Source organism: Microtus pennsylvanicus, chromosome 11 (genome assembly GCF_037038515.1).
Source record: "Microtus pennsylvanicus isolate mMicPen1 chromosome 11, mMicPen1.hap1, whole genome shotgun sequence".
NCBI classification, from domain to species: domain Eukaryota; kingdom Metazoa; phylum Chordata; class Mammalia; order Rodentia; family Cricetidae; genus Microtus; species Microtus pennsylvanicus.
Genome location: NC_134589.1, coordinates 48,594,436 through 48,621,251, shown reverse-complemented (window position 1 = coordinate 48,621,251; position 26,816 = coordinate 48,594,436). Strand labels below are relative to the sequence as shown.

General features: G+C 52.1%; 1 protein-coding gene across 4 annotated transcripts in view; it reads right to left on the bottom strand.

Annotated features, from left to right (window-relative positions):
* Positions 1–26,816, bottom strand: part of Spns2 (SPNS lysolipid transporter 2, sphingosine-1-phosphate) — a 37,881-nt gene that overhangs the window by 10,316 nt on the left and 749 nt on the right. For all 4 annotated transcript variants that reach the window (XR_012912347.1, XM_075991756.1, XM_075991757.1 and 1 more), the window contains exons 2-3: positions 12,192–12,257; positions 1,467–1,603 (exon numbers count right to left, since the gene is read on the bottom strand). Coding sequence is in view for 3 of the 4 variants with exons in the window: in XM_075991756.1 (XP_075847871.1) it covers positions 1,467–1,603; positions 12,192–12,257 (203 nt within the window). In the remaining variant the exon portion in view is untranslated. The remainder of the gene's footprint in view (positions 1–1,466; positions 1,604–12,191; positions 12,258–26,816) is intronic.

Below are 26,816 nucleotides of genomic sequence, written 5' to 3'. Positions count from 1 at the left end.
CTCTTCTCTCCCACACAGAAGGCATCAAGGCCCAGACTCATTAATCGATCAGTCCCAGCGGCAGCCCCAGGGGCCCAGCCAGGGGCAGGGCAAGGCACAGAGGGCTCTGAAGGCTCCTAGCTTTGTTTCCATGGTGACCACCAGGCTCCACCCTGCACTGGGCCTGGAATTGCCTTGGACCTGACCCACCTCCCCAAGCAAAGTTAGCTCCTGCAGACCTATCTGGTCCATCAGGGAGCATCTGGCTCCTCCTTGTCCTTCAGACTCTTCCAAGGCTCAGCGCTGCCACAGGAGGAAGGACTGGGCCTTAGGCCTGGCACTCAAGGTCTTCCTTGACCTGTTCTCTGCTCTCCTTTCCAGCCATGACACCCTTCTCTTTCTCTCAAAACACAATCCACCATCTCTGCATCTTTGGGTATTGACTCCTGCCTGTGCCAACTTCACCATTAAGTCCTGGCTTCTCAGCCATCTCTGCTAGAGCCACGTGTCATCTCCTCTGGGAAGCCTTCCTGGAACCCATGGACCACAAGGGCCAGTTCCTCTTCAGTGTTCAGCACTTTGGACAGCTTGAAGGCTGTGATCCTGAAGCCCCTGTGCCACCTTTCCACCCTCCTCTCTCAAGGGCAGGGACAGACAGACAGCTCTTGAGGATGTTGGTTCTTCTTCCATCGCTCTCCACAGATGATATCCCATGGCTGACTACTCCTAGCCATGAGAAGTTCACTGCCCTCATGAGACAACACAGGCCTTCTTGGAGAGAATGAACAGAAAAGAGGACTTGCTGGACACTGGCCATGCTCCACAGCCGGACATTCATCAACTCAGTTGCTTCTCACAGAGAACCAGCCTGGATAGGACTGTTCCCATTTTAACAATGAAGAAACGGAGGCTCAAAGAGGTAAAGTGCATTTCTCTGAGTCACAAAGCTGAATGGGCAACAAAGTTGGGATAGTCAAACCCTGGACTGTGAAAATCAAGGGTATTTCTTAAAATACCTCGATGCTGAATTGACGCTTGCCTTCCTGGGACTTGGATTCAAGGAGTTAGCTAGTTATGAAAGAGCAAACTGAACCAGAAACGTAGAAAGTCAGAGACTAGCCTAGGTTTGTACAGTAAGAAAACTGGGGGCAGGGGGAAGGGGGAAGGACAGGGCTGGAAGCCAAGGCCCTTACATCTAGGGCAGACTTATTCCCTGTGCCTGACATTCTGCCAGGCTATAGGCTGCTCAGAGAGTCAGGTTGCCGCGCAGAGCTGCAAGCCTCATAGTCCAGGTCAGTACAGAGGAGGCCCTGTCTGCAGGACTGGTTTATAATTGAATGCAAAGATACCTGCTATGGCTTTGCCTTGGGGGTGAAGCTCAGGAGCAGGCTCAGTCTACAGGAGCACAGACCAGCCTTCCTTGAGAAACCTGTACACTGGACATGGCGGCAGCGCTAGTAAGCAGGAGAACCATGGGGGAACCTCACCTGCTGAGGAATGAAAGAGCTAGAGAAGGTGACGGCCGACCAGAAGAAGATGCCACAGCTGAGGATCACCTTCCTATTGAATCGGTCACCCAGGTAGCCGAAGATGGGGGCAGCCACCATGAAGCTGCAGATGAACACTGTGGAAAGAAGAGAGGAGAACTGGAGGGTGTGCAGGTCCTGGCAAAGGTCAAGTGCAATGAGACACAGCTGAACTTGGCTCCAGCTAGCGGAAGTAGCCCTGGGAGAACAACGTCAATGCCTGGCACCCAGAGCGGGCAGTGAATACACGGGGTTAGAGGATATGGGCTCCATGTCTTCTATCACCGCCAGCTTATTCCATGTCTTGGAATACTCGTTCACACAGAGTGCCAGCCCAAGGCTTACCACCACACCTCCCAGAGCTTCCCACCCCATAGTTGAGGTCAAGAGTCAGAGGGAAAGTGACTTGCCAAGGCCCTCCAGGTAGAAATGGGCCTTTGTCTGCCTAGCCCCAGAGCCTGAGTTCCTTAGGCTTTGCCATTTAGTTTTACTTGCTTGCTTTCTGAGATAAGGTTTCCTATAGCCCAAGCTGGCCAGAACTTTGCTACATAGCCAAGGATGACTTTGAACTCTGGATTCTACCACCCTCTATTTCTCAAGTTCTAGGATTTCAGGCGTGCACCACCAGACCTAGTGTATGTGCTGCTGGGGATCAAACCCAGGGTCTTATGTACGCTAGGCAAGCTCTCTACCAGCCGAACTACAATCCTAGCCCACACTGTTTTGAGACAAACTCTTACTATGTAGCCCTGGCTGGATTGGAGGAGCATGCCATGAAGACCAGGCTGGCCTCAAACACAGAGTTCTTCCTGCCTCTGCCTCCCGACTGCTGGTATTAAAAGTGTGCACCACCATGCATGGCTTGCATTTCTTCCTATATTATTCTTGAGATGGAGAGATGGCTCAGAGGTCAAGAGCAATTCTTGTTTCTGCAGAAGACTCAGGTTCAGTTCCCAGCACCCACACGGTGGCTCACAACTGTCTACAACTCCGGTTCCAGGGGATCTGATGCCCCTTCTGATCTCTTATAGTCACCGAGCACTCGTGCAGTGCTTGCACATGCAGAGAAACATTCATACACATACAATTTTTAAAAATCCTTTACAAGTACTTAAGAGAAAGAGAGATTCAGAGAGGGTAAGGGATCTGGTACCTAAAGTCATGCAGCAAATCAGGGCAAACTTGAGCCTGGAACTCCAGGTCTTACCATCAGCCAGGTCACTCAGCCCCCCTCACGCCCAGCAAGCTACACAGGCTATCCTGAACACTGGAAACCCTGCCATTCATTTATTCACTCACGCATGCGTGCACTCACTCATTCAAAAAATAGGGGGGAGGGACGTGTCTCGGTGACTGTCCTAATTGCTGTGAACAGACATTGTGACAAAGGCAAATTATAAAAGAAACTGGGTACTTCCTTACAGCTTTAGAGAGTAAGCCCATGACCATCATGGTGGGGAGGGCGGCAGCAGGCAGGCAGGCATGGTGCTGGAGCAGTAGCTGAGAGTTTACATCTCATCCAAAGGTCGGAGGCAGAGAGGGAGCCAACAGGGATGGTATAGGCTTTTGAAACCTTAAGGCCCACCCCCATGTCACACCTCCTCCAAGGCCACTCCTCCTAACCAAGCACTCAAATCCATGATCCTGTGGGGCCATCTTCATTCAAAACACCACACTTTTATAAGATGCCTTGGTCATGGTGTCTCTCCATCACAGCAACAAAACAGTGACTAAGACAGGATATCTACAACGTGCTAACGTTCGGTGTCTGGGATTCATGGGTGAATGAACATGAGATTCCTGCCTGCTTAGGACTTCCATTCTAAGGAAGAAAAACACATAGATAACACAATAGCAGTGATGATTAACAAGCTGTGTAAGACGGTGAGGAATACCAGGGAGGATCAAAGGGCAGGGACAGGAGATTAGAGTTCGGGAAGATTCGTCTCAGCAAAGACCTGCAGGAGGCAAGAAAACATTTACAGAAATACTGCAGGGAGCAGGCAGGAGTGCACTTAGCGTATCTGAGGAGCAGGAAAGAGGCCAGAGCGTCTGCAGCTCAAGGACAGAGTGGGGAAGGGTGGAAGAGAAGGTTGAGAGGCCAGACGGAGTGGGATCCTCCGTGGAAAGTCAGGAGGGTGCCGAGCAAAGAACTAAAGACCTGGTTTTGTTCTCCTAGGGCCAGAGCACAGTACAGAATCGTGTGGGACTTGGAGAGAAGGCCTCTGTTGGCGATGGGAGGGGCTTGGCATTCCAGGTGAGATAAAGGGGCTCAGGTAGGGCGGGTAGAGGCCAACCACATAGCAAGGCAGCCCCCTCTGTCCCATGAAAGGCTGACCCATTGCCAGCAGGCAGATGGCCAGACAACACCAGCCTCTGCCCACTGGGCTCATGTGTGCATGGCTTAGCAGCCCCTGGGAAGGCAGAGTTTAGGAAGGGAGGGAGGAGTAGTGAGGAGAGGAGGGCCGTGAGCAAGGCAAAGTGGGCTGTGGAGAGGACATGAAGGACCCTTCTCTCTGCTGAACTTGAAAACACAGGACACGGGACCTAGTAATTCAGATCTGTAACCTAGGTTTTGAGCAGAATCAGTCCATGGGCCTCAGAGAGACCCTGCTCAGGGTTCAAGCCAGCTCTGCACCTTCGGAGCTAGGACCCTTTGCCAGGTCACATATGTGACCCAGCTTCACTGGTGTGCTGGTAAATGTGTAAAAACAGGTTCTCTAAAAACGGGCAGAGGAGGGGACCCGTGATGCCTGGAGACTGAGCATCTCCATTGTCTAAACACTCCCACCTAGCTGAAGCCAAGCCACCCAAGAGACGTGAAGCTCTGAGCTCAGAACCTTCTCAACCACAGGCGTTCCCACCATTTAGTTCAAAGGAGTTTACCTCATGCACACTGATAATACCGTGATGTAGGAAATTAGGAAGTGATGACTTCTGAGCACTTATCTGCTTCTTTTAACACAAATCACTCAGTTGTAAGTTTATATAATTTAGTTCTGAACAATGGCTGTGTCTAACAAGCAGCTCACACAATTCCTAAAAATTTAACAATCGGCTTTCATGAGCCAGTCTGAGCCAGCTCCCCACGCCAACTTCCTCATCTGTAAAATGAAGATAAAAATAGCTGCTGCTCTGGGTGGCTCGAGTATTGGATGAGGCAGTGCGGGGGAAGGTGCTTCACGCCCCGCCTGCCTGGGTCAACAAGGCTCTTGTTTACATTAGCCAGGGCCAATATTATTTCCTTACATCTATAGAAAGAATGCTTTCTTGTCAACCCCGCCTACTAAGATCTGCCCCAGATCAGATCAGGATGTGGACAAGGAAAAGCTTAGTCGCAAAGGGCTTACGCGTGTTTAGGGGAAGAGGAACAACTGCCTGCTGTATGCCTGTCTGAGCTGGGTGGGGAGTGGGCAGAGAAAATCAGAGTAGGAGACACCTCTCGTCTGGCCAAAGTACAAGTCCACCCATGAGCGGCACAGTTCGATGTATTTAAAGCCCGGGAGCCAATAAGGAGTATCAAATCTTGGTGATGTCAAAGTAGGCAATAAAACATGCCTAGGAGTTCACCGTGATGATAACACTTTTTATATGTATGTGCGTGTGTGTATGCGTGTATACATATATACACATGCATATATAAACTTTATATTATGTAAATTTCAAGTCTTCTAGTCATATTGTATGATGGTTAATAAAGTATGATGCTTATTGTCAATAACGTCTGCAGTTGTCATTGATGGATCACTTATTATAGGTCAGGCCCTGGACGCATTCTTGGCATATGTATTTATTATCTCAGTCAGATTCTTGCTATTAATTTCATCTTACAGAGGAGACGACCGGCTGAACGAAGTGATGTCACACGGCAAGTGTGTGGCTGAGCCAGAATTAAACCTCAGTTTAGCCGACTCGAAAGTCCTTGCTCTAAATCACATCACTCACTGCCAGACTAGGAAGGAGATGGTCCCCACAAATGCCCCTGAGGTCAGAGAATGTTCAGGGTGTACTGGGACAGCAGGCGATGGGTCAGATAGCAGTCTGAGAAGGCCACGGAGGGAGATGGGTCTCTAGACACCACAACTGGGCTGGCCCATCCCACCTCTGTGGAAAAAGCTCCCATTGGATGACTGAAGGAAACTGAAGCAGGCACCCAGGCCTTGGCCACATCACACTGTCTTCAACAGGGTAACCTTCTGGTTCGCCCACCCCTGACGTTTTGCTCATGCGGTAGACAGGAACACCAGGGCTGGGTAGATTTCCGTAGGCAGGAGTGCACCTGTTCCCATGCCAGTCCAGCCTGCCAGTGCCCCAAGCTCCTCCATCCATCAGAAAACTTGAGCCCTACTTTTCTGTACACACATTACAGCTGGGGCCACAGAGGCCCCGAAGGGTAGGGGAACACACCCTGAATGACATAGCAAGCTCGGCAGGGACCTCAGTGCCTTCCCCTTAGGAGCAAAGGAATCCAGGGTCAGGAATGTGTCGGGTCATCTTTGCAACCTCATCCCTCAGGCTCCTCCTAGCTCTCAGGGGGCATCACTGGTCAGCGGCAGGCTTTGCACATTGTCGGGATAGGGACGGGAGGAACAGCCCAGGCAAAGGCCTGGACACTGAACTGTGTCCCTTGGGAACAATGGGCACTGAGAGGCCATTACAAAGCCAGCAGGCTGCTCTGCTGGAAATAAAGACCAGCAACAGCTAGAAGCTTCCTGTGCCTTCCACCCCTGCCCCATGGTCTTTGTGGGAGGAGAGCTTTCAGACCAGACTGACTGCCCTGCCCCCAACTTCAATGTAGGCAGAGAGGCTTTCCCGGCAGTTCCCGCATTCAGGAGGACATCCTGTGGCCAGGGTGTGGGGAAGACCTCACTCAGCTCACGCTTGCTGAGCCCACAGGTCTCGGACAATGGAGCTGTAGGGCAAGGAGCCAGGCAGAGGGGGCAGGGTACCCGGACTGCTGTTGATGGGAGGAGTCTAGCTCAGTATGGAACTCAGGCACCAAGCTTCACTCTCTCTCCTTTACGGAGCTGGCTCAAGGCCCTCAGAAAAAATGGAAGGGAGCCTGGAGGTAGGGGGATGTGGGGGAGAGGGGTGCCAGGCATCATGGATGATGCGTGTAACCTTAGCACTCAAGAGATTGAAGCAGGAGGACTGCATGTTTGAAACCAATTTGTGCTACATAGCAGGTTCCAGGCCAGCGTGAGATACATAGCAAGACTTTGTTTCAAAGCAAATTGAAAAGTACTTAGGACATGGCTCAGTGGCAGAGCACTTACCTAGCCAGTGCTAGGTCCTAGTTTTGATCCCCCGTATCACAAAGAGAAATAAGACAGATGGCCGGCTGAACGACTAAGGTGTTACCTCCTGGGCTCACTCAGTGTGCTAACATCCAAAAGGTTGGAGCCTCACATAGGTTCTGCATGCTGACAGGCAACCACAGCTGTATCCCTATCCATGGTAGGAGATGCCACGCTCACTATACATGGGACCTTCCTGACCAGAGAAAGTGGCGTCAGAGTAGGAGATAGCAAGGTGGTTGCTAGGGGAGTTGCTGTGGCCAAGGCGTCTATCTCCTGCCCCTGCCTGGCCTGGCTGAATCAGGGCTATATTTCCCCAGTCCAAATTCCAGCTGACTGCTATTTCAAGAAGACACACAACCCTCCACATCCTGTGGGCAGGGAGGATGCTCAGACAGATGTGGGCAGCCTCTGCCATCCAGGCACAACCCAGGCCACCCTAGCCAGTGGGGTAGACACAGGACACACATGGCTCCTCTGGTGGCATCTGGGATCTCTCCACATTCAGCCCTCAGACAGGAAGAATCCACCACGCTCTCTTTCCACTCTACTTTGGACAGAGAACGTGGGCTGGCCTCTCCAGCCACAGGTGGGTGGCTTCTTGGGCCTCCTTTGGACAGCATCTCTGGGATGGTGGCTGTGGGGCTCTGCAGCTTTTCCTGTGGAATCTAAGTCTGCTAGAGCAGGGTGTGTTGCTGGGCTCATCAAGATGGAAGAGGAGCAAGACACTGTCTAGTTTCAGTCTGAGCCATCTCTTCCTCCAATCCTACCCCACTTCCTGTGGCCCCACAAACTCAAGCCCTCCATTCCTGCACTAGGTGACAGAGTGAACATGCTGATGCATACAACTTCAGGGACCACCCTGCTCGCAAGCCCTTCCCTGGTTCCCCATTGCTCCAAGACAAATCCAGGAAGCTTAGCCCAGCCTTCAAGCCCTTCTCAGGAATGTCCTACTGATTCCTCTGCCTCCTCTTCCTCCATTCTCCCCATAATGAGCTTATGGCTGACCAATAGCAGGTCACAAAGACCAGGTAACATCACAAACAACCATCACCCACTGTCCTTCCCTATGTTGTATTGATACTGATTCCCTCAGATCCATCTTTAAATTTGTTTATTTTCTCTTCATCTAGGTCTAGTTTATTCATTAATTTATCTAACTGTCACTTTATTTTACACTTTTTTAACTTTCTTTTTTTAAATAATTTATTTTAAGTGCATTGGTGTGTTTGTCTGTGTGTTGGATCCCTTGAAATTGGAGCTACAGACAGTGGTGAACTGCCATGTGGGTTCTGGGAATTGAACCAGGGTCCTCTGGAAGAGCAGTCAGTGCTCTTAACCGCTGAGCCACCTCTCCAGCCTCTTTTTTAACTTTCTAAAAGTTTCATATATTTTAAACATCCTTTTGTTATTTTTTTTATTGTGTGCTATTCTTTTTTATTTGTTTGTTTGTTTTTTGAGACAGAGTTTCTCTGTGAAACAGTCCTGGCTGTCCTAGAACTCATTCTGTAGACCAGGCTAGCCTCAAACTTACTGAGTGCTGCCTGCCTGGAATTAAAGTGCTGTGCTAATATATATGTATATGTATATATATATATATACATATATATATATATATACACACACATTATATATATATATCATGACTTCCTCTGAACTCTAAAAACCTAAGCATTCCTAGGGCTTTTAGTTTTTTGAGACAGGGTCTCACTCTAGCTCAGACTATCCTGGAATTTGTTCTGTAGCCCAGGTTACTGCCAAATTCATAGTAATCCTTTTCTCAGCCTCTTAAGTGCTTGGGATCTCAGGTGTGAGCTATCATGCCCAGCTAATCACAGCTATTTTTAAAAACCAGACTATTTTCTGTAGTTCTCCGGGCTGTCTCCAGGACCGGCTGCTTGCCTCTCACAAGGATGAGATGCCTGTGGCCTCTATTTTTTTTTCCACTGGTGCTGAGGATGGCACCTAAGGCCTTGCACCTGTGAGGCAAGCACCTACCACTACATCAGCCTCATGCTCATCACGTGCTCTGCCCTGCTGCGTGCACTGTTCGTTTTGGATGTGAATTTGTCTTCAGGGAGAGCTGTCACCTGTGACCATGCTGGCTCTCCATCATGAAGGCTTCCCTAAAGAGTCACTTGGATTTGCTTTTGCTGGGGTCCCTGGAAACAGATGGCTTCCACGGAAAAAGAAGTAAAGTCGCAGGCCTGAGGGCGCCAGGACTGGCACCAGGCTCTCTGCAGAAAGTCGGAGGCAGGCAGGAAACATCTGCCTGAAGTGGGAACACTACCAGCTGAGCTGTCTGCCAGCCTAGACAAGCTTGGGATCAGGAGGCCGCCTGAGTTCTGAGGGAAAACTGAGTCAGCCTTGTGACCCTGGAAGCGCAAGCCTCCAGCCTGGAAGATGCCCCGCGATGCACTGAGGAAGCTATGGAACTAGCATATGGGGGAAGCATGTTGTGCTATTCTGCTTCTGTGTATGTTTGAAATTTTGTGAAAATGTCATTACGAACACTGCCAAGTGCTCAACACATAAAACTGTCCCTGGTGCTCTGAAGCACACGGCTTCAGCTCCATCTCCCAGTCCAGCTTTTGACTTCAGCTCTTTGTTTCTGGCACCTGGGAATTCCCTGTTAGCTTTAGCTTTCAAGTGCAGCTATGTAATTTAAACAGGTTTTCTCCGCTATTCTAGATGGGAAAGCAAGGTGTGTGGGGGAGGAAGTAGGAACGGAGGTAGAGGTGGAGGTAGAGGCTCTGACATCTACTGACAAACTGACCAGATGTCCTTTCTAATCAATGAAAAAGCCCCACTGAAATATTCCCTCTTCAGGGAGCCTTTCCCATCTGCCAGCAGCTACAGCTAGGCGCATACTCTGACATCTATTCAGGCTCCCACACTAAACCCTGGACTTGAGCAGCAACTGAATGGCATTTTCGACTCCCATTGACAGGGGAATCTGCTTGCTAGAAGAGTCTAAGCATGAACAACACCCAGCCCAGGGCATTCCAAGCAACAGGTTGAGCAGCTGCTATCCCTTTCAGTGTGAGCTATGGAGGCTCATTGTGAGTTCTACTCTGGGCTACCACAGAGGCCAAGCTGAGCCAGCAGCAATGTACAAGAGGATGCTGACAGGGGACCCCTTCCCAGGGGGTAACAGAAAGGGCAGGCCCAAACCAAACCCTCTATCTCCTCACATGCTTCCCAGCCCCAAAGCCCCTGGAGCCCACAAATAAGCTGGCGCTGTTCTCAGCCCCAGCTCTTTGATCCAGGCAAGCAGCAACACCTAACTGGCGCCCTCCACCAATTCTGACCTTATCAGGCTTAGGGTAGAGACAGGTGCCTGGGGCACAGGCCAATTAGGTGCCTTGCTCTGGTGCCCACTGAGTCACATCCTGGTTGAGCTTGTCTTAGCTAAAATGGCCAGCAGGGTGAGGACACTGAAGGGAGCCATCCCAGCTGTGTCACAATAAACAGCAGGGTTAAGGCAGGCGACAAGGCCTCCCAAGACTCTGAGAAAGCTGGGGATTCTCATCTGGGCCCAGAGGCACCCACTGTGGGGACACTGGTGTCAGACACTCAAGCTGCAAAAGCTAAAAGGGCAGCGGCATGCAGAGGCAGGGTCCCTCAGCCACAAGTTCTCAGCAAGTTGCTCCCCTCCCTAGGCCCACCTCTTTCACCAGCAAGTGAACTTGGCAAAGGGAGCCTGTAGAGTTCTGGAAGAATCAAAGGAGACCACATTTGTGGGGGGCCTGTCCATTTCTGGTCAGGTCCCTGGAGGTCAGTAGGGTCCATGAAGCAAGAATCCAGCCTGGGAGGTACTGGGGAAGGAAATGGGATCTGACCTCCCACTTTCTCTGGAACTGCCCCCAAACCCTTGGGAGGTCAGGTAAAACCGACCACACTCAGGGTAATTGACGAAGGAAGCTGGGGTGCAGCCTCCCTCCAGTTCACCAGCAAGGCTAGAACCAGAGGGATAAGGTTCATCCAGCTTCTTGGGAACTCACAGGGGGTAGAGACCAGAGTCTTAGAAAGCTGCGCAGCCTACTCTTCCCATACTACCACTGGCTAGGACCCCTTCCTCTGGGTGATCACCTTGCACGGAGCAGGGCAGCCCAGCCACCGAGGCCAGGAAGGGAAAAGAAAGGCCTGGGCTCGTGACTTGGGTGGAGGCCGTAGCTGTTGGGGTAGAGTCCTGACCACTGCGTGCCTTGCCCCGCTTTAGCTCAGTGTCACTTGTTAAGAAGGAGTCCTACAACCAGCAAACAGATCTCTCTCTAAGCCAAAGACCCTATCCAGGATCTCTGCCCAGCAACAAGGGTCTGGGTGCTGAGGGGCCTGGGCAGTGTACTGCGTGCGTGCAGTGCTGTGCCATGCCTGTGTCTGTGAGCTCTGGGGGCCATTGTGCATATGGAATGCCACCTAGACAGGTCAGGCAGGTTCCAGGGCAGATTCCCTCCACCCCCACCCTTCTAGAACAGCTAGGCTGCAGAAGGGTTCATGGGCTGGAATGCAAACCAGAGCTCTCCCACACACCAACTTGCCTAGGGTTCACAGCCAGATGAACTCCAGGATTAAAGGCCCAGAGACAGGCTGGAGTCACACGACATGGTTGGAGCCCAGTCATGACCAGACATCCTGGGATCCCATACTGGAGTGAGTCTCCACCAGCTTCAAGAGCCATCTTAGGTCCTGGTGGTATAGCCAAATCCAGTAGGGAGGCCAGGGAGCCAAGAGTACAGATCCTGCGGGCCCTGAAGGGTAGGGCAAGGAAAAGGGAGATATGGTCTATCTCTCTAGAAGAGAAAATGAGAGGCTAGGACAGTTGCACAGTAGTTTCCCCTGTGGCCTCTGTGCCACAGCTCAGAAGACCTCAGGCCCTGCTTCTGATGGCCCATGGGGAGGCTGGGATCTCAGGAAGGAGAAGCAGGGATCCTGTCTAAGGCTGAGCCTAGACAGGACCCAGGACCTCAGACTGCCTCAGAAGCTGACAGGTGGTGGTATCCCTTGCCATTCAGGAGGTGATTTCTAAGTGGATCAGAATGAAGGAGTGGAGGAGTGACAGGAACAGGTCACTGAGGCTCAGCGGACATCACCCAAATCACTGGCTCCTGGGTACCGATGATGTCTTAGAACCCCAAAGAAGGGTTCCCCTGGTGGGTTTCAGCACCAACCCTGTGGTTTTTGTCATCTCTTCTACCCACTTGGGACAGGGGCATGTATTTTGTTTTACAAGAAAAGAAACTGAGGCTTAGAAGGGAAGGGCCCATGGTGGATGGCAGCCATGGGATTTTGCTGCAATGCCCACCTTCATTCTGATTTGAGGACAGAAGAGACCAAGAGAATGAAGGCTGAGCAGAGCTGCTACCCCTGGGCAAGAAATAGGCCTCACCTGATTGCAGCAAGCCGGCGCCCCGGTCCTTGACCCCAAAGTGCTGCTGGATGTCCAGAAGAACACCTGGAGGGGAGATAGAGGGTGATTATTGCAAAGTCAAATCAAGGGCATTCCCATTAGCTGCCCCAGTCTCAGACTAGCCTGGCCCCCCTCCCGCATTCCTGCCCTGCTGTGACCTTCACTTTGCTCAGGCTATCCAGACCACTGGGAAGCTTGGGGTGACAGCCTCCCCTCCCATCCCCACCGAGAACCTCCCATGCTCGGTCTGGGCATAATATCCACTCATCCATCAGCCATGGCAGGAGCCTGAAGTCTGAAGAAGAGCAAGGCTCTTCTGTGGTCACTCGATAAGGCTGACCTCTGACTTGCCTGTGCTCCACCCTGGGTGAGAGAGCAGGACCTGGGTCCTATTCTCTGCCATTCACAAAGCCCTCAGATAAGGAGCAAGTGCAGCCACAGCCAGCTGTGGAGAAAACTGGTAGCTGGGATCAAGGACAAAGTGACTTAAGGCACCATTCACACAGGCTCTCATGCCCCTGTACGTAAGCATGTGTGTTGCACATGTATGTGTATTTGCGTGTGCGCGTGTATGTGTGTGCGCTCTCTCTCTCTCTCTCTCTCTCTCTCTCTCTCTCTCTCTCTCTCTCTCTCTCTCTCTCACACACACACACACACACACATGCACACACATACCATACATGCCAGCTGCCCTCGTGACCAGGACTCCAGTTCCCAGACACAGGAAGCAGGCCTCAGAGAAACAGGTCCTAGAGGCCATGATTGTTCCCCAGTCTACCACCTTTGCTCTCCACTGGGGCTCTATCAACAGAGGCTGAAGGAAACCTACAAATCATCCACTGCTGAGAGACAGCCATAGCTGTGCCGGGGCTGCAGACCCCAGATGGCTTCCGTAGCTCTTACTCAAGTCTCCAGAGTCAGTACCCCAGCAGCCTAGCCCCAGGCCCCACCAGGCTTATCTCTGTGGACAGAAGGACCACCAACCGCAGAGAAGGGGTTAGGGACAGGAAGAGATGACACCCTGCCTTCAAGAGCTGCCTGCACTGGAAGCAGAGGCTCTTGGGGCTCCAGGAGCTTTCTTTGAAAACAGCAGCATGACTGGTGACTGGCAGTTTGTGTGTTGGATGTGAAATCCCTTGTCTGTTTACTCCCCATGTAGCCCTGGGAGACTGCACTGTTATCCCACTGGACAGGTGAAGAAACTGAGGCACAGGAGACTGAGCCATAGGCTCAAAGTCACCAGCATGGAAGAAGGAGCCAGGGATTGCTGGGCACTGTGTCTGGGTCTAGTCTGACAGATGGGGCGGGAGCACCAAATGTCATTGTCCCTCTTTAGACCCTTCTGAGAAGCTAAGGGGTCTTCCGGGCTGTAGGGCCAGGCCTGGCTGGTGACTGGCAGCCTGAGAGTCGGGAGAAAGCATCTTCCTCTAATTCGCTGAGTAGGATTCTCCATAATTACGCTAATGAAGAGGCAGTGTGAGGCCCAGCTAATGACTTAATAACCAAGGTCTAATGGGGCAATGCCCTTGCCACAAAGCTGGATAGTAGGAGCTAGGTCTGTAGATGGACATGGTCACTATGTGGGACCAGCGGTGCCTGACCAGCCTCAGAGGCCAAGAGGCAGCACCAATGGGCTCAGCTTTGGGGAACTGTCCACACTCACCTCCCAGGCCCCAGCCCGTTCTCTGTCCGAAGTCAGGCCTCTCTCGGCCACTGTTGCTTGTGGCTCCACAGTATACTAGCCCTTCCTCGGGTCACAGACAACAGGTTCACAGTTCTGCCAACCCTGCCCTCCTGCCTCACTTCTTGGATGAGAGCCCCACCTCCCAAACTACCCAATGCCTGCTTCCACACTCCAAATGCATCTTCTCTAGCCTGGCCCTTGGCTCTTTACACTGATCCCTGCCACTCCTTCAAGATTGGCTTCCACGCCTTCTCTTCTAAGCAGTCTTCCCTTATTTCTCCCCCTTCTGCCACCCTCAGTCAGCCAGTGCCCCGTATTTCCTGGTCCACCCTGACATTAGCACCAATCCCAAGGAAGGGTCAGGATGAGTTAGTTCAATAGAAAAGACACACAGGGTTGAAGGCTCCACTGTGACTGGGAGCTAATGTCATTAGTAATTGCTTCCTAGTAAATTCTGGTATTGGGAGGTTCTCATGGCAAATCTAATCCGGTCACTCGCCTGGTGGAGTTGCCACCACCATTCATTCTGCACATGAATAAACCAAGGCTAAGGGGAAGGAAGCCACTGCTGCATAGCCCCTCAGGCTCTGGACGTGGGCTTTGAACCCAGGGCTTGAAATACTGAGAGGAAAAAACAAGCTTTGTTTCTGTCATTGTCCTCCCACAACAGACAGCTTCTGTGGGTCGAGGCAGGGGGGGGGTCCCCAAACAACACACAAGCCATGGCGGCTGCAGCAGGCACGAATGGGGAAACGGTCACTTCAGTTCTGACAGCATCCATCTAAGGAGGCATCAGATGACCCAGGGGGAAAACTTAGTCCCAAGGCTGCTCCCCATTGCAGGTGCCCATCATAAGCCCCAAGCTGTCCTGTGGGCTTCCCACAACCCCTTCGAGTTCAATTCATTTGCTAGCACAGCTCACAGAACTCAGGAGAACACACACACATCTATAACAAAGATTTCAGGGCACACATAGAACAATGTCTGTGTTGAGACACGTGGGGAGGGGCATGGGGTTCCTCATCTCCTAAAATATCACCTACGGGATCACCTATAGTTACCTCCCAGCAGCCTACTCTCCGGTCCTTTGGGATTTTTGTGGAGGCCTTGCTATATAGGCCTGATCACCGAACCCTTGGCCAGTGATAATCAACTCAGTCCTCAACTCCTCCCTCTTCTGTCTCAGCTTTCCAACCTTGTCTCCAGTGACCAGCCTCTACACTGAGGCTCCCTGAGGACACGACCAGCAGGCAATTCTTCTGCGTGCCAAATATGCTAATCCTTTTGAAAATTCCAACCATTTTGGTGAAAGTAAAGAGGCTCTCTTGCTGCCCTCTGCCCTGCCTCTTGCTGCTTCATGTCTATCCCCTAGCTCGGGGCAGTAGGGGTTGGGGTGAATGTAGATTGATGGGTGACCATGGGTAGGGCACAGACCGTGGGGAGTCGGCTCCAGAGCTTCTAACAAGGTCATAGCCTCAGTGCTGGGTAGATAAAGGATGGACATCAGGAGGGAGTGGGAGAACGAACTAGTGCCCTCCCCATCCCCCTATCCCCCGACCCCGTCCTGAGTCTGTGGCTATTTGCCCCCCACCAAAGAAAGGGCCTTGGTCTAAAGTTAAGAGAGCCCACTTTCAGGGAAGGAAGTTATATCAAAACCTGTACAACTTCCCAGCTAGTCGCTCCCCATCCAGTGGTTTTCTAGCCTGGCATTTGCCTCTGCCTCCAGGAAGCTTTCCCTGACCTCTCCATTTCTCTACACACGGACAGGCATCCAAGGTCCCTAGGAACTCTAGGAAAGTTTAGAAGCCAGGGCACAGGACCTTTGGGATCCCTTCTGCCACTTGCCCTAAAGCTCTGGGTGTAAAGCCAGAGGAACCTCACAGAGCAGGGACTGCATCTAAAGAGGTCAGGCCCCTCTGAGCCTTTCTAGGTCATTTTCTCTCTTTCCAGCATAGAGAGAGGCAGGGTGGCGGGAGAGCAGGACCCTGATAGCCACTGGCATGGTAAGCTTGTGTCACAGCAGCTCACAGCTGGCTCACATTTTCCTCTAGGCTCCATCCCGGAGCAGGCACGGCACATACATCCTCCCCACCCCCCGCTTTTTTTTTTTTTTTTACCACAGTCTTACATTTACTCTTTCCTGGAGGCTGAGGTTCGCTGGGTCACAGGATGGGCCTCACGCCCAGGAGCAACTTCCCACAGCTCAGGCCAAGCCTGGTCGGCCCCCTGACCCACCAGTTCCAGCCAGGGAGTGGACAAGGTGGGATTCCCACACCAATGTGGTCCCCACCTATTCCAGTCAGAGGCCAGCCTCTCCAGGAGGTCACCCAACCCACATTCACAAGGGTCACATCCCCAAGAACACACACTCTGGAATAGCAGCACCACTAAATTCTCAAATCCATTCACAGATATCACACCCCTCACAAACTCTGGGGGAGGCTCTCTTCTCCTTATAGAATCCTGTATCTGTCAGCCTCTATCTGGTACCTCAGCTTTCAGCCTCTTCCTGGCATCTGCCTCCATCTGGCACCCCATGCCTCATGTGTCTGGGTTGTGGGTGCACCCTAACCTGTCCTCTTGGCCAGCACCCCACCCCTTCACAGCAGCAGCTTTTGGGCTTGGGAATGTGACTCAGTTGCTAGACTGGCTGCCCGGCACACACAATGACCGGAATCTGCTTCCCAACACCTCATCCACTAGTGTGGTGCTGCATGATGCCTCGAATCCCATCACTTAAGAGGTAAAGAGTCAGGAGGATCAGGAGCTCAAGATATCCTTGGCTACATAGCAAGTTCAAGGCCAGCCTGGGCTACATGAGACCCTCCCAACAAAACAAGGCAAAAATAGAGTTCTGCCCTCCAAATTGTGTCTCACTTAGGATGAACAACCGTTTAACCCAGACTCTCCTCTCATCCTTTAGCTTCCCAGCCTCTCTTTCCACGGGCTAGCTCCATCCCTACGCAGCACCTCTAACACCCCAGTACTGTGGGAGTCCCCTGCAGTCCTTGCCACCCTCAGTCCCATGAACAAGCCCCAGTGTCCTCCACTCTTCACCGCTCAGCCTTCGTCAGCAGCTTCCCGGCTTCTAGGCCTTGCTTGCCCCTGTTCACTGCTCCTGCAGCCAGATCTCAGGAGCAATCAGTAATCACTGACCAGGTTCCAGGTGCTGGAATGAGGCTCTAGAACCCTCAAGGCTACTTCTGAACTTGAGAGGCTACTACTGCAGCCTGGGGAGTGTTAACTCTGGCCATGCCTCAGAATCACCCACAACTTCCTCGAGACCTGCTGACTCAGTCTCCGGCTCAGTGATACTACATCAGACAAGAGCAAGGTGAAGAGTGCTTGCCATGCACCGGGTCCAGCTCTGAGTGTGTCACTGTCCATGGCTTCCAGGAGCTTCTGTAGTTCTCCATCGCTGCCTGAAGGAAGCCTCGGTGTCCAGCACTTCAGACTTCTGTGACCTGACCTGACTAGGCATGCACATCCTCACATGCATGTACACACACACACACACACACACACACACACACAGTCTCAAGCTCTAGTTGTGACCACTCACTTCCCTGGACCCCCATTTCTTTCCTGAATAAATGGACAGAATGGAGGAACTAGGCTGGTCCGAACCTGCCCAAGACTTTCAGTCACCCCTGGAGAGGGTGCCTGCTTTACAATATGGTCTTCCTCACCAGGCCTGTAAGTCCACTTACTTGGGAGGCTGGGACAGGAAGATTAAAAGTTTACCAGAAACTTAGACAGTGTCTTACAATAAAAGTAAAAAGAGAGCCAGGTATGATGGTACACACCTTTAATCTCAGCACTCTAGAAGCAGAGGCAGGTGGATCTCTATGAGTTTGAGGTTAGCCCGGTCTGCAGATCAAGTTCTAGGACAGTCAGGGAGAGACATTGTATAATTAATTAATTAAAAAAAGAGGGTCGAGGCTATAGTTCAGTGATAAAGCACTTGCCTAGCACATACAAGCTCCAGGCTGACTTCCCAGGACCAAGAATCTATAAGCACACTGACCAGAAGCCACTGGCCAGGCAAATCAGAAGCCCCCATGACTGCCCACTCACAGCCAGTACCACCCCTGTGCCCTTCCAGGGATGTCCAGTGCTACCTGTTAAGATCCACTTTATCCTCCAAAGTCCAGATCCAAGGTCACAGCCACCAGAGTATCCTTTCCACCTCTGAGACTCTTGTGACCCTCAGGGGACCCTAGAGCTGGACACCCTCTGGTCCTACTTATATTCCATCTGTACCAGAGAGGTTCCTGGTGAGTCCCCATCATGGTCAGTAGCCCCAGAAGACTAGCCCCTGACCCAGGATGCCAAGTCTCCTCCAGCCAATCCCATCCTGTTGACCCCAGAGTCCTCAAAAGGCCAAATGTAAGAAAAGGACACATTGCTGGGTGTGGTGGTATACCCCTTTAAGCCCAGTCAGCTCTACAAGCATCCTTGTCCCCCAAGAAGGAAAAGAAAAAGTCTGCACTGCCCTTGGGCACCCTGCCTTGTGCAGCCTGAGATACAAGGCCAAGACAGAGTGACCTTGAGGACTCTTCCTGCTTAGTTATCCAGAACAGTCCGTGTGGCACTCAAACCTGTCCCCCAAGCCACATTCGCCTGCCTTAGCATCTCCTGAAGCAGCAGTCAGCCTAGCTGAATTCTCAGAAGCAGGGCCAGACCATCTGGTTTAAATCCTAGCTTTTCTACCTTCCCTGCTGTGTGGCTGTAGGCAAGCTACTTAACCTCTCTGAGGTAGTCTGCATCTTTCTGACTTGATTTTGCTTCCTGTGATTGTTAGGAGGCTTGAGCATGTTAATCCATTTGGAATGTTTAGAAGTCTAGCACGTGGTAGGTACTCCAGACATGTCATATGGTCATCCCTGATCACTGACTAGTGGGGCAGAATGCAGGCCCAGCCCAGACAACTGTCCTTTCTATTCTTTTCTCTGAAATGAGGCGGATACCTGGAAAAGCAGGTCCTGGGGATCTGAAGGGATACACCACATTGCCTCCCACCAGCCCCTCTCAGAAACCTGGTCCCTGTGTGGAGGCCTCAGCATTGGCTCCCTGTGGGAGTATTTCCCATCCAGCGCTTGGCAGCTTCTACCCTGATAATTACAGGGGCTCAAGAGCCTGGATCTGGGTGGCTACGGCCAGGAAGCCACAGCCTGAGGACCCAGCCCAGGCACACACTCTCTCAGACCAAGCCCTGCCTGTCCTTCAGGAGCAAGCTGACCAACTCCTCTGCCCCCTTCTCAGAGCCTCGGTTGCTGGTTTAAAAAGTGGCCTAGCATCCCACCACATCTTCACTGGGTATGTTCTAGACTCACATATGGGAGCCCGCATCTCCGACACTATGCTGCAAAGCTAGGTCGTTAATATCCGGACAGTCTAGGGTGATTTTTTGGCTGGGACCATGTTGGTAAGGAGCCCCAGCCTGGAGTCTTGCCCCCCCCAACCCCACCCCGAGAAAACCTCTTCCTTCTCAAGAGACCTGCCACAGACCTCCAACAGCCCTGAAGATGCCCCTCCTCAGCAAACTCCTGCCAGGGTGGGTGGGACCAGTCACTGGCCTGCGGTTCTACTCTGTCATTTGGGGCTGCCTTTCCTGGAACCAGACTTAGCCTTAGCAATTTTGGGGCACTGCACAGCCACTCCTTTCCAGCTTAGCCACACAGTCCTGGTCTGGCCCAGCAACTCCCCAGATCACTAGGGCCCAGGGACAAGGTGGCCACAGTCTTATCTTGACCCTCAAGGTGTGGCAGTATGACCATCAGAGGTGATAGGAGGCCAAGGCGTGGGGCAGAGAAAGAAGGGAAGAGATAAGAGGCCTGGGCTGTGTTGGCTCAAACCCACACACCCTCAACCTTCGTGTCCTCCACCAGTAGCCACAGAGCCTGGGGGACTCCTGCCTCCCTATCGCAGAGGTGCATGGGACAACAGCCAGAGACCAAGCAGGAGCTGGGCTGAGCTGACTTCCAACCTCTGGGATTTTTCCTTGGCTGGTATTTGTAGGACTCAGCCATGACAAGCTCAATAGAGGCCCGAGTCTCAGCAATTTACCCTCAGGCAATACCTGGTTCCAAGAAAGACCACAAACTGAGACCACCCAGGCACCATTCAGGAACAGACCCTCCAAAGGAAATTCCTAACCATTGTAGATAGATCACCTGTTAGCACGCACCCATTGCTTTTCACCAAGACACCTATAGACAAATGTCCACCAATCAGGGGTCCTGAACCTTAGAAATCCCTCACCCCAACCTCTTCTATTATAAAAACCCTACCCAACTGAGCTTGGGGCTCTCCCTCCGATCAGGTCAATATGTTGGACACATGGGGAATCCGAGTTTACAAACTTGTGTAAGAATAAAGACTCTTTGCTTTTATATCCAGGACCCAGTCTTGCAGTTGGTTTTGGGGGGACTCTGTGATCTGGGCATAACAGTATTGTCAACCCAAGTCTCCTCCTCGACATCCACACCAGTTATCCTCACATGCTTGACAGAAGCCACCCCTTTGCCCCCGCCCACTCAGCCAAATCCCGATCCTTGCCTGGGAGTCTCACTCAACAGCGACACAGAGACCACAGTTGGGTGCAGAGACTTGACCAAGGTCTGTTGCTGAGCTGAGAACAGAGGGGAGGTAGGAGAGCAGGACTGTGTCCTCTGCACCCCCAGCTCGGGCAGTATATCTTTACCTCCTCATCCCATCCTAGCCAACAGGAGAGAACCGGATTTCCAGCAGACCAGCTTCACAGGATCTCACTGCAGGGTCACAGATGAGAAAAGGAAAACCCTCCCGAATGTCCTCCTGGATGCCCAGAAGTGGCTCCACCTAGGTGAGGTGATCCCCATTGTCCAGGCTGAAGACTGGCAAGGACAGACTTGCCCCACTTCCTCTCATTTCCTTCCAGGAAATGCCAACCCAGAGGCTCATTGTGCACCCTGACCAGGATAAAAGGGCAAAACCCACCAACAAGCCATGGCCATAGAGGTCCAAGCACATGGGCCAGATCCTCCCTCCACCTGTCCAGTTAACCAGTGCCCCACCCACCCCAAAGTTCTGGAATTGGCAGAATTGGATCATCTAACTGCTACCCAAGTCTGTGCTAGCCTCCTATGCATGCTGGGATCACAGATATGTCAGCTCCTTGAGGTTAGGAGATAGCGATTTTACTGAGGAGACATGTGCCATGATGGAAACATAAAAAGGCAGTTAAAACTACAAGCTATGGCTCAGCCGGTAAAGGCGCTGACACCAAGCCTGACAACTTGCATTCAAGCCCTGGCGTCCACATTGTGGAAGGAAAGAATTCCCACTATTTGTCCTCTGACTTCCACAAGCATGCTATGGCACATGTGCACACAAGATAAATAAATGTAAAATGTTAAATTAAATAAATAAAACCCAGAGCTGGGCTGAGAATGTAGCTGAGTTGGCAGAATGCTTGCCTAGTATGCTAAAGTCCTGGGTTTGATCCCTAGGACCACATAAACTCGGGATAGGGGTACATACCTATAATCCCAGCACTTAGGAGGTAGAGGCAAAAGGATCAGGAGTTCAAAGTCATTCTCGGGTATAAAGCAGGTTTAATGCCAACCTGGGTTGCATAAGATTCTGTGTCAAAAAGGAGGGAGGGGTTGCTGGGTTGAGAGCACATGCTGCCCTTGCATTGCAGAGGACCGGGGTTCAGTTCCCAGTACCCACATCATGATCACAAGCATCTCTAACTCCAGCTCCAGGAGATCTGATCCCCACTTCTTACCCACCAGGGCCTGAGGCATGCATGTGATGTGCACAAAAAAACCTCATAAGTAACTATATCTAAAAATTTTAAAAATAAAAGATGGCAGACAACTGGCTCCGACCAGAGAACAGGGAGACTTTCTGGAACAAAGGCAGACACTGACAAGACCCATGGAGAAAGAGAGGCCAGTGACTGCAGCTCCTGGGGACCATGACTGAAGGTCTTGGGAGAGGGAGGTCCAGGGAGAGCCAGGACCAGCAGACAAGCATTGAGACCAAGGGCCCACAACACCCTTGGAGTGACACAGCAAGAAAGACAAAATCATTGGATATAGATTCTGGAATAAGAGACACCTTGAATCACACAGCAAAGATGGTGAAGTCTAACAAAGCCAATAAATAGCAGGACATTTAGCCCAGGAGCTACTCAGAGCCTGGGGAAGAGGCCAGTATTTAGTTAGCCTCCTTTGTTCTTATCTCTGTCTATCCTTGAGATTTCAGACCCCTATGCTCAGGCAGAAACAAAAACCACTTCCTCTTGCTGAAGGATATGGGGAAGGGATGAGGGCCTCCCCTCTCCAAACTACTCCATCTGTCCCCAGTAGCCTCCTTCTCAGATCAGACTGCTACCCGCAGCCTCTGCAACCTTCTTGTCCCAACTACACAACAGGACACTGAGGCCTAGTCAGAGCTCTAAGGGGCCCTGGGTACTTCCTCTGAGAGGTGCTGAACTCCGAGAGGTCAACGGGAGAGGTGCTGGCAGGAGCAACAGGAAGAGCCTTGAGGAGGAGGCAGGGACATGGGGCTGGACAGCTGGCCTTGAGTCACCTGTTATTCCAGGACTCTGAAGCTCACCTGGGCACGGCTGCCAGAAAGGTGCTCTGGTCACCACACCCAGAGCACTCGTGGGGATTTGCCCACAGTGAAGACATGTTTTGGTGAACAGGGCTATCCAAGGTGGCGTTCATCCTTAGCGTGACCATCTCTATCCAGAGTGGCAGTCACAGAGCACAAGACCCTGAAGTGTGGCTTGATACCCTGGGCTTCAGTTTCCCTATATAACCGCCCTAAACAGACTCAACTAGACAGAGGAACAAAGAACTTGAAGGAGAGCTAGCCCCAGCCTGGCACCACAACTCAGGAGCCAGCCGTGAGGCTCAAGGGAAGCCCCATGCCTGCCAGGCTTGTGTTCCTGGCGGGGTCCCTGTGCTCATCACTCCTTCTGGGCTGTGTTAGTGAGTGGTTGCCATGGATACTGGTCTCAGCTTCTTTGGCAGAAAATGACTCCCCCAGGGCAAGGCTCTCTCTCTCCTCACCAGCTCCTACAATGACAACCAACTCCAGGTTGGGAAGAGTGCCACAGGCCAGATCAAAGGGACAGAAAATAGGTCTTGGGAAGGGCACAGGTGCTCCAAAGAAGCTGGGGAAGGATGCTGGCTATCAAACAGTCACTCATCAACCACAATTAGAGCCCAGGCCAACCCTCTTTGGTTGGGCCTGCTTCCAGGAGCCAACTATGACCATCCTTGGAAGACGAGCAGAAGGGTAGAGGTCAGTCCAGCTCCAGGACACAAAGCCAGAAAGGGAACTTTCTTCCTGGCCTGGAAGCCACAGGTACCTCTGTTCTCCCTTTCCCTATCTGCACAAGAAGGTGGAGGGAAGAATTTAGACCAGGTGCTGGGCTCAGTGTTATCCAAGGGAAGCAGTACTGTAGGAGCAGAGAACGGGGGGGGGGGAGCCCTCCTTCCCAAGTCTTAGGTTGGTTGCCCTCAGGGGGTTCCCATGGGGAGGAGAGCCCATAATTACCTGGATCACTGGGTGGCGCTGGGAATGCTAGCACAGAGGCAGAAGGAAACCACTGGAGTTCCCAGGACACAGACCAACCCTGATGCAAAAGGGAGGGGCTCTCACAAAGGTATCCCAAAGGACAGCCTGAATGGAACTGTCATCCACAGAGAGAACGAGGAAGGACATACTGGTGAGGGGCACAGCTTGGGCCTCTGCATGAAAGTGCAGACAGCTGACATTTTGTGAAGCCTTCCCAGGTATCTGGCCTCCACCCAGGTGCTGTGGGTACATTCTCATTCACTCCATACCACCCGAGGTGGAGGGAGTGCTTGGCCCACAGAAGGCTCCGAACATGGCTGCAAGGTCACACAAATTGCAAGCTGGCAAACTGATACAGCTGGATACAAACTCTGGTGGCAAAGACTCTAACCCTGCACTGTCTCCTCCTGTGACCCAGGCTATGGCAGTAAATCCAAATCGTCCAATGATTTGGAAGACACTATGAAAAGAAATGCAAAATATCCCAGGATAACATAACAAATCTGTTGGACGAAGTTATTAGTTAGGACTGGGGATATAGCTTGGTCTGGCAAAGTGCTTGATTCATGAAGACTTGAAGCACAAGGACCTGTCCTTAGACCCATGGTGTGGGGGTGTGGGTGGGCGAGGAGCCAGGTCTCAGGCTACTGAGATCACTAGAGAATAAGGGCTTTGGCTGTCAAGACCGATGACCTGAGTCCAATTCCCAGAATGCATGGTGGAAGGAGACAACAATTCCTGTTAGTTGTTCTCTGACCTCTACACCCACTCACATAAAATAAACAGTTTTTAGAAAACCATGCTCAACAGCAGGCAATCGTGCTTGTATGTGCTTGTAATCACAGCACTGGGGAGGAAGAGACAGGTGACTCCATAGAGCCTACTAGCTAGGCAGACTAGCCTAAGCAGCAAGCTCCAGGCCAATGAGAGACCCTGTCTCAAAAAACAGAGGGGGACAGCTGCTGAGGACCCACACCTGAGGCTGATTTCTTCCACACTCACCCACATTCATATATGCAGCCACAGGAACATGGACCCACATGTGCAGGCATGCAAATAAAATACACTAATTGCACCTGTTTCATTTTTGTCTGAAGACCAGACATTTTGGCATTCCTGTTTAGCTGGCATTATACTCCTCTGGGCAGAACTGGCTATTGCGATGAGAAAACAGAACTGTACAGGAGAGATATAAAGAAAAGCAGGAACTCCCCATGCTTTGATGAGGTTGCTAGGGCCAGACTGTGAGGTTCTTAGGGGCCAAGTGGGCACAAACATCAAAAGTGCCCACACAGCAGAGTGCCTGTATGTCTGCTTCCATCCCAGCAGGACCAGTAGGCAACAGGTGGATTCAGGTTCTGGCACAAGACCCTGAAAGCCACAGTAGTCACCATAGAGATTGTAAATATTCCTAAAAACTGAACCCGGGGGCAGGGGGAGGGAAGGCCATCATAAAAGACAGGGAGGCAGGCTTATCCGGAGAGGAAATGATGTATACTGTGTTGGGGTGGGGTGGGGGTAGTGCGCAGGCTCACACCCTAGGCAGGACACTGAGGGATGCACAGCTCAGGAGGGTGTGTGTCTAGAGCTTTCCAGGCCTTTCCTGTCGTTCTGCCCCCCTAATCGGTTCACCAGAAATCTGCTATCTCCTTTTCGCACTCTGACCCAAGTATCGGTGGAAGTAGATAATCCTCACCACCAATTCCCTGATCCTATCTTCCCTCTCTTCCCCTGGCCATGTTCCTCTCGAAACCTCAGAAGGGGTGCTCTCGGGACAGAATACAATAAGTTGGAAAGCTTGACAATACTAAAATCCACACCAGTGTTTCCTACCTAAGAGAGAGAGAAGTGACCTCTCTGTCCAGACCAGGCTGAGCCAGTCTAACACCTGCTTTGCTGATCATCCCCTGGGCCATCTTGGACAGGCCTGTCTATGGGTATGGGTTCCCCCATCTGGGCAGAGCCTGTTTTGCAACGTGAAGGCACCCAATGTTCTCTGACTTGTCTTCACATGGTGGCACCTAAGATCTTGAGTCCCAGGCAGCACATCGCATGCGTGGTAGGTTGGCACACTTGAGGGTATGTCCATGCTCTTGCTCACCAGAGCAAGGGAACAGTCTCTTGGGACAACCTGACCTAAAAATTGATGCCACTGGCATCTACTTCAAGTTCACCCTCGTGGAGGGATAGAGAGCCAAGGGTGAGTGTGTGTCCAAGCAAGAGTGGAGGAAGAGCAGTTTCTGCTCTCTGGTTAGAGTTCTTTTCTTCCACTTTACACAAAGCTTTTCAACACAGAAGACCGAGGCCAGAAGAAGAGCACCCAGGTACCCAGGTAACATGTAGTTTATGCCAGATCATACCTAAGTGTTCTTTAGTGTCTTGCAAAATACCCAATTCATCCTCTCTTTCCTCCTGTTTTCTCTCCCCCCTCTCTCATTAGATTCTAGGCTAGAATGTTAGATTCCTAGAAATGGTCTCCTCCACAGGGAGCCCCCAGGCCAACCTGGTCAGATTCTTTTCTTTTCGAGGCTGCATTATCCTCAAGCAGGGCCAGCTCTAGGACAAGTCCCTACCTCTTGATCCCTAAGAAGGCAGGGAGAGAAGCCAACAGAATAGAATCCCAGAACCACATCCATCCTAAGCCCAGGATCAATCAATTCACAAACGGAAACAGACCTAAACACAAGCTGAAACTGGCCCAAGGTCACACATCAAGCACTTTCAGGATAAAACCCAGTTGTATCCACTTCAGTCCCAAATGTGGGGTTGATTCCCAGAGATGCGCAAGGTACATAAGGCATCTCTTTAGACCCCCACCCCCCACCCCATGCGCTCCCCCAGGCTTATGCCCTGCCTCAGGCCTCAAGCGCCATGGAGCAGAAGGAGGCGTCTCCAGGCCTTCAGCCAGAGCCAGCTGCAAACCGCATCCTGGGTCCCCAGGCGGCACGGACCCGCCCCGCCCCTCCCTCGGCTCCCCGCAGGCCCAAGCCTTTGTCAGCCACGCGCTTACAAGCTCACACACACTCTCATATCTGCGCCGCCACGCGCGCACACACTCGGACTGCCTGGCGCACACCCGCAAGGGGCGCACACACTGGCCGCACGCATGCCGGGGGTGGGGGTGGCGGCGGCCGAGGAAGGAAGGAACAGACGGGCGGTGCACGCACAGACGGCCTGAGCTAGGGGAAGAGGAGGAGAGGCCCGGGAACCTAAGCCTGCGGAGGGAGGGGGCACACAGGCGAGAAGGCAAGAGGGACGCAGAGGAGACTCCGGGAGGACAACGGATGGGCCGTCAAGGGCCGGCGAGGACTCACTGGTTGCTCCAGGGGTGGGAACTC